At 58.6% G+C, this 6,926-nt stretch overlaps 2 protein-coding genes across 5 annotated transcripts in view; one reads left to right on the top strand and one right to left on the bottom strand.

The window, feature by feature from the left end:
- The first annotated feature begins 6 nt into the window (after window positions 1–6).
- Window positions 7–4,878, top strand: RRNAD1 (ribosomal RNA adenine dimethylase domain containing 1). 2 transcript variants are annotated; one of them, XM_011366373.1, is made up of 7 exons: window positions 7–1,582; window positions 1,707–1,899; window positions 2,344–2,406; window positions 2,657–2,758; window positions 3,172–3,656; window positions 4,077–4,261; window positions 4,598–4,878. In XM_011366373.1, exons 1-7 carry the CDS (start codon window positions 1,422–1,424, stop codon window positions 4,717–4,719), a joined length of 1,311 nt encoding a protein of 436 aa, XP_011364675.1. In that variant the 5' UTR covers window positions 7–1,421; the 3' UTR covers window positions 4,720–4,878. The 2 variants fall into 2 exon arrangements, with proteins under 2 accessions (XP_011364675.1, XP_011364674.1); XM_011366372.1 differs by having other exon boundaries at window positions 2,615–2,758.
- A 13-nt stretch (window positions 4,879–4,891) lies between these two features.
- MRPL24 (mitochondrial ribosomal protein L24) overlaps window positions 4,892–6,926 on the bottom strand; it is a 3,943-nt gene continuing 1,908 nt past the window's right edge. For all 3 annotated transcript variants that reach the window (XM_023534274.1, XM_011366370.2, XM_011366369.2), the window contains 5 exons: window positions 6,370–6,598; window positions 6,196–6,291; window positions 5,903–6,006; window positions 5,505–5,635; window positions 4,892–5,416 (listed from right to left, as the gene is read on the bottom strand). In XM_023534274.1, coding sequence (XP_023390042.1) covers window positions 5,280–5,416; window positions 5,505–5,635; window positions 5,903–6,006; window positions 6,196–6,291; window positions 6,370–6,598 — 697 coding nt within the window. In that variant the 3' untranslated portion in view covers window positions 4,892–5,279. The remainder of the gene's footprint in view (window positions 5,417–5,504; window positions 5,636–5,902; window positions 6,007–6,195; window positions 6,292–6,369; window positions 6,599–6,926) is intronic.

The raw sequence follows: 6,926 nt of genomic DNA, 5'->3' as shown, positions 1-6,926 counted from the left end.
CTAAAAATTCCTCCCAGCCCGGTTTCCCGGCTGTAAGCTGGGTCCCTGTTTGAAGGATCGTTGTGAAGCATCAGTGAGATGTTGTATTATTGCCTCCGAGTCCACTTGTTCAGGCCCCAAACCCAAAATCCATCCTGGATCCTGCTCTTCAATGACCAGTCCCCCAACAAGTCCTGTTGGCTCCACCTCCAGAGTAGATACCAAATCCACCCATTTGTCTCCATCTCCTTGCCCACCCCGCGCCCAGCTGCCACCACGTCCGTCCTGGCTTCTTGGCTGATCTGTGTGCCTGCTTCAGCCCCCACATAATCAGTTCTTCACAAGCAGCCCAATGGATCGCTTTAAAGTGTAATCCGGTCATGATACTCCCGCGCTTCTTGGGTGCTCTGAGGAAATCCGAACTCCTTCCCCTTACCTGTGAAGCCCTAGGGGACCCGTGCCCTCCTGCCTCTTGAACCCCATCACATTTCGTTGTCTCCCACATCCAGTCCTGCCCCCTGCACTGGCCTGCCAGCTGCTCGGTGGGTATGGCAGGCCTCTGGGTCTGTGCACTCACAGACCTGTCTGGAGTGTTCTCCGCCCACAGAAAGGTACATTGGTTAAAAGCAGGAATTCTAGTCAGGTTGGTGTCATCCTAGCTCTGCTACTTAATAGGTTTTTGATCTGGCAACCTACTTTTTGATCTGGCAGTCTTATGTGTAAACGGGGCCGCAAAAAGGCTACCTATCTCATAGGGTCGTGTTGGGGATTAAATGTGTTACCACATGTAGAATGTTTGGCACAGTGCCTGGCACGTGATTGTGGTTCGTTTGCCGTTACCTGAACTTTTTTTTTACTCGTCTGCTACCTGTTCATCACTCACCTGTCAACTCCTCAGACGAGTCTGCCCTCCTTACTCTCTTTCCAACTCTCCTGTTTTGTTACAGTTTCACTATCTACGTGGCATTTGATGTTACCTGATTTTTTTAAATGTAAACTCTGCAAGAGCAAGAATTTTGTCTGTCTGTCTGGTTCATCATCGTGTTCCCTGAGCCTGGAATGGAGAGAGCGCGATGCATAACCAAAGCTCCAGGGTTTGTGTTGAGCAGGTGAAGGAACGAAAATACGTTCTGGCATGTCACGTGTCTGGCCTGTAGGGCGGTAGGTGCTGGTTGGGAACATCCTAACGCAGCGCGTCAGTCCCTGGGGCGTTGGGGATGCCGAAGCGAAGACACCATCCCTCCCCTTTGGTTCAGCTGAGTGGAGAAGCAGACACGTCGATAAGCGGGACGCTGCCGTTACGAGGAGTGTCCAGAATGCAGTCTGGGCTCCGAGGAAGAGGGGGAGCCTAGAGCGGGCTTCAGAGAAGAGGTGGCCCGGACGAGGAGGAGGCACCTGCTGGTCGCAGCCAGTGGCCCTGCGCTGAGAGTCGGGAGGGGAGAATGGGCCCGGTGGGAGCTGTGGTTTTCCCTCCACAGGAGTTTTTCACAGACCAGCTGTGGAGCACATTGCCTCGCTCGTGGCAGGAAGCGTTGGATGGCCTGAACCCGCCACAGCTGGCCGCCCTGCTGCTGGGGATGCCCGCGGAAGGGGACGTGGTCAGGTATGGGCACAAGGGCCCTGCGCCAGCTGTCACTCGGAGTCTCACGAGGGCTTCCTGGGTTGTAAACTGGTGCCCTCAGGACGTGACGGGACTATTCACGGGGGCCTGGGCCGGGCTATCTCAGGTACAGGTCGGTGTGGCCACTCACCCTGCTGGCCCTGAAGTCCACAGCCTCGGCCCTGGCCTTTACGCGGACACCTGGCTTTCAGACCCCCTCAGAGTTCCTGGAGAACCCCAGCCAGAGCTCCCGACTGACGGCTCCATTCCGAAAACATGTCAGGCCCAAGAAGCAGCACGAGATCCGGAGGCTGGGGGAGGTGAAGAGATGGCCCGGGTTGAGTAGTGTCTGGGGGGCCTGGGGTCTCCTTAGGCTGGTGGGTTACACGGGTGTGGACAGCGTGCGTCACCTGCAGAGCCGGAGCCCTGAGGTCCCCTTCCGTGGCAGGTGTACTAAACATATCGATGCTGTCTTTTTTTCTCTTAATGTTTTGTCTGGGTTGGTGGGTGGCTGTGTCTGAATCAGTCTGTGTCACACCTCAGTCACCGGCCCACGGCTTCACAGAGGGGCTCCTTCCTGGTTGTGCGGGGAGATGGGGATGAGCAAGGAGAGTGGCCTGAGCCTGGGGTCAGCACCCCACTCTGGTCTCCCTGTCCCATGTCATCCACGGCACCCTGTAGCCTCTTCCTCTGCCCTCACGATGGGCGACGGCCCCGGGAATCGGAACGACTGGCCAGGAGACCTTTGTTTCCTCCTCTTTCAGTTGGTGAAGAAGCTGAGTGATCTGACGGGCTGCACCCAGGTTGTGGATGTAGGCTCAGGCCAGGTGAGCCGGACCCCGATGTTCTGGGTGTTTTGAGTTGGAGGGACAGGCCGCTAGAAGGCAGGAGGTCGGGCCCAGGAGTGGTGATGTAAACGGTACAATTGAAGTCTTCTGGGGGCCTGGGACCCAGGTGTCCAGGCCACTGATGGAGAAGGTGGCAGTGGGTGAGAGCACTGGGCGGGGCTGCCTCTGCCCCCTCTCGTGACTCCAGGGCCATCTCTCCCGCTTCATGTCCCTGGGGCTGGGGCTGAAGGTGAAGAGCATCGAAGGGGATCGGAGACTGGTGGAGAGAGCCCGGCGCCTGGACCGGGAGCTGCTGCACGCTCTGGAGAAGGAGCAGAGGAGGAAGCCGCAGGTGGGCCGGTCGCGCCTGCAGGAGCCGCGTCTGCGCTGGGCTCTGGGCCGAGCGCCCTGGTCAGGTGTCTCTGCCTCGTGAGCCGGCGTGCTCCGTATCTGCCACCCCATTCCCCAGGTCCCCCTTCGCCACCTCCAAGGCACCGTCTAGTCACCCAGTGCTTTCTGCACCTATGTGCGCTGCTCACAGCCACCTGTGAAGTGGCCAGTCAGGCACCACCACTACCAGTAAGGAAACCGCGGCTCAGATGGAAAAATTGGCAGTTGACACTAATAGACCCAGAGTCTCCCACCTCTGATTCAAGGCCCAGTTTACTCCCACCTTCTTCATTGGAGGGGACACAAAGGACATACCCCTTCTTGTGGCCTGAGGTAGCATGGGGATGGCAAACATTTCCTTTCCTGCATCCGCAGGTGGCGCCCACTGGGCCTCGCCGCTCCCCACAGCACGTGGTTCGGTGGGTGGAGCCCGCGGCCCTGTGCGACGAGCTTTTGCTTCCGCTGGAGCACTCACCTCGGGGTGGCGCCCGCTTGCTGCTGACAGGCCTCCATGCCTGCGGGGACCTGAGCGTCACCTTGCTGAGGCACTTCTGCTGCTGTCCCGAGGTGGTGGCCCTGGCCTCGGTGGGCTGCTGCTACATGAAGTTGAGTGACCCTGGCGGCTATCCACTGAGTCAGTGGGTGGCTGCGCTGCCCGGCTGCGAACTGTCCTATAGGCTGCGGGAGGGGGCGTGCCACGCCCTGGAGGAGTACGCGGAGAGGCTGCAGAGAGCCGGCCCGGGCCTCCGAACCCACTGCTACCGGGCAGCCCTGGAGACGGTCATCCGGCGTGCCCAGCCCACACTCCGGCGGCCAGGCGTGCAGGGCATCCCCAGAGTCCACGAGCTCAAGATCGAAGAGTGAGGCCGGTGGTGGTGGTGGGGGGCCCACTGATGGTCCTGTTTCCCTCTTCCCTCATCCGCCCGCACGCCCTAAGGAAAACCTCAGTCCGCCCGGGGTGGGGTGATTCTGGGTTTTCCGACTGGGGCAGCTCCTGAATGTCTTTGAAAGAGAGTTGTCTCTTTTATTAGGAGACTCTCCTGAGATTTTTAAATGCTAAAAATATGGCTAAATAATTGGATGAAAATATAATTTTGATGGCTAAATAATTGGATGAAAATATAATTTTGGAGCTAGTGGCTATTGGACAAACAGCCAGAGAAACATTTAAAATGCAAACGAGGACAGCAAACCAGAGTTTGAATCGGATTCGGAATGGGCCGTCTGAGCGGGAGGCGGAGGCTCCTAAAAGCTCACAGCACTGTGCTTGGCTCTGGCAGGTATGTGCAGCGGGGGCTGCAGCGGGTGGGGCTGGATCCCCAGCTGCCCCTGAACCTGGCTGCCCTTCGGGCCCAGCAGGCCCAGGAGAACCGTGTGGTGGCCTTCTTCAGCCTGGCCCTGCTGCTGGCCCCGCTGGTGGAGACATTGATCCTCCTGGACCGGCTGCTGCACCTCCAGGAGCAGGGTGAGGGGTCATGGTGGCGCCCAGTTCATCCTTGGGGATTCTCCGACCCTTATATCAATCAGTCACAGTGGGGTGGGGGCGGGTAACTACAGACTCCCATTGGGTCGCCTCTGGCGTGCATCCCCGAGGGCATTTTAAGTGAGCACCCCAGGACTGCGAGCCTGCCTGTGCAGGGGACAGCCTCCACCCATCTGTACCTCAGGCACCTGTGTTCCTGGTAGAGAACCAGGTCTCGTGTCCCCTGAGCCTCCCCCCGGGAAGGGTGCTCTGCCTGCCTACGGGCTAGACAGCCAGTGTGTGGGCTTCACCCCCTTCTAAGCAGCCTGTTTACCCCAGGCTTCCATGCTGAGCTCCTGCCCATCTTCAGCCCTGAGCTCTCCCCCAGAAACCTGGCTCTCGTGGCCACCAAGAGGCCCCTGGGTCAGGCCTTCTCCGTGCTGGAGACTGAGGACGGCTGATGCACCCCGTCTGGACCCCCAGTGCACCCCTCTCCGAGAACCAGCATCCTGCATCCTCCCTGGGGCCTCAGTTCCTCACAGACCTCGGCTCTGTACTCCTCTCTACGTGTTAGGTAACATGTACACAATTGTTTTTAATTTATTAAAAGTTGAAATCTTCATTTTTCTTCCATTTCTGTTAAATACAGAAAAAAGTGGCCCACCCCTTCCCTGAGGTCCTGCCAAGGTATGACAGTTGGGGCTCATCTGCAACCCCTACTGCCCTCAGAACAGGCAGCATCTTGTTACTCAGAGATCCCCACGGGGTGGTGATGGGGGACCTCCGCCCCTTTGGCCCCACCCTTGCGGAGGGCTACCCTAGGGCTGGCCAGCTCCCACCCAGGTTCCAGCTTAACCTCCAACCCAGGCCCCTCCCTTCAGTCTTTGAACCAGGGGTGGGCGCCAGGTGGGTGCTGGCAGACAGCAGCTGCATGCAGAGCAGGGCTCGGGCTGTTTCTTGGCATCGGAGGAGGGGCGCCCCGGCTCTCTGGGCTAGGATGGGACAAGCTGCTCTGCTCGGCTCAGTACCAGTAGACCTTCTTGTGCCGCCGGGTCTCCTCGATCCCCATCGCCTCCATCACCTCCTCCTCCAGCGTCTTCAGACGGGGCACGTAGGTTCTTTCGAGAGCATCTTCCACTGATGTGTCTTTGGGGCCATCTGTTGAGCCAGAGGAAAGATGGGTGGGAGAGCTTCTAGCACCCCTACTCCCGCCCCTGCCCCTCCCCCTGCCCCAACCCAGCCTCACCAGTCCACGTTTCAGGGACAATGCCATCCGCTCGGGGAAAGTCCGGTTTGGGGATAATTCTTCCTGACCTTGTGGAGACTCGGACCCGCTCTCCTGCCTCGGTGAACCTCCACTCTATCTCAGTGGGTTTCCTAGTGGACATGAGAGGTGAGCCCGCTCGAGAGCCAGGCCTCCCTGCTCCCCTCCAGCCCGAAATTCAGTGGCTGCTGCCACGAAGGTCACCCACCACCTAACGTCTCTGCTGCCTCTGTACTGGGGTTGCCCGCAGGGGTCATGTCCACGAGATGCCCTCTCAGTCCAGAGCATCTAACCCACCCTTCCCACTGGGTAAAGTGCTTATCGCCTGCATGGACTCCGAGGGTGGGCACCCCTCCACCCAGAGCCCCCCGTGTGCTTGCCTGTCCACAGGGTCCACAAGTTTGACCTGGTTGTGGAGCAGGGGTGCTTCGCTAGGGATCATGGTTCCCCGCTGATCTTTGGTCCTGCCAACATAGCGGAAATGCTGTCCGAGAGAGGGGGTGTCAGAAACCAAGGGGTGTGAAGGGGACTGGCCTAGAGCATCTGGGAACATCCAGCCCACGTTGGAAAATGGGAGGTTCGCTTGTCTCACCATCCCCGCAGCCAGCCATACTGCTCTTCAGAGAGGAGCAGACGGGACAGGCTTCCTGAGCCTCCGCCCCACTCCACGTACCGTATTCAGCCCCTCCAGGACCACCCAGTTCCGCTGCCGGATCACTTGGACCACTCTGCCTTGCTTCCCGGCATCCTTGCCTTCTAGGATCTCCACCTGTGGTGATACATAAAGGTCAGGGAGGGAGGCCTTGCTCCAGGAGCCCGCCACAACTCTGTCCCCTGAGGTCCTCACCCTGTCCCCACAGAAAAGATGCCAGTCTTCATCAGAGATGGGTTCCACAGCCACCGGGCGGCGCCTGCTCCCTGGAGGGTTCCTCTTCTTGTCTGCCAGGGAGCCGGGGCGGCTCATCCCGTAGCGGTAGTTGGGGGGCAGAGTGGCCTTGGACGCCAAGGCCAGCAGGGCAGAGAGACGCATGGTGGAAGCTGACCAGCAAAAGGCCCAGAAACCTTCCTCGTCAGCTCTGGGGTAGACGGACAGAAACAAGGGGGAAAAGCAGAGGAAGAAAGTATTTCTAAGCACGTACTCCATTGCTCAGTGGACCTCATCTCACTGAGTCCCCTACAGGAATTATCTTCACCTTGAGGAAACAGACCAGGTTAAGTGACTTGCCCATGACCATAAAGCCACTATGCCGGAGAATCGGTATTCAGACTCGTGTCTATCTGACTCTAAAGTCCAGAAAGTTCACTGAAGCCAGGCACCAGGTTATCTAGCTCACCCCTGAATCCAGCAGATCACAGTAGGGCTTGGCACACAGTAGGTACCCAATGAAAAGTCATTAATATGCA

Source organism: Pteropus vampyrus, unplaced genomic scaffold (assembly GCF_000151845.1).
Source record: "Pteropus vampyrus isolate Shadow unplaced genomic scaffold, Pvam_2.0 Scaffold124, whole genome shotgun sequence".
NCBI lineage: Eukaryota > Metazoa > Chordata > Mammalia > Chiroptera > Pteropodidae > Pteropus > Pteropus vampyrus.
This window is presented reverse-complemented; position numbering and strand designations above follow the sequence as displayed.

Bases quoted from the DNA above. Each gene is read 5' to 3' on its own strand.
- RRNAD1 (XM_011366372.1), top strand. From the start codon at position 1,422: ATGGGCCCGGTGGGAGCTGTGGTTTTCCCTCCACAGGAGTTTTTCACA. The intron at 3,657-4,076 runs GTGAGGCCGGTG...TGGCTCTGGCAG, and splicing joins CACGAGCTCAAGATCGAAGA to GTATGTGCAGCGGGGGCTGC. The intron at 4,262-4,597 runs GTGAGGGGTCAT...TGTTTACCCCAG, and splicing joins GCTGCACCTCCAGGAGCAGG to GCTTCCATGCTGAGCTCCTG.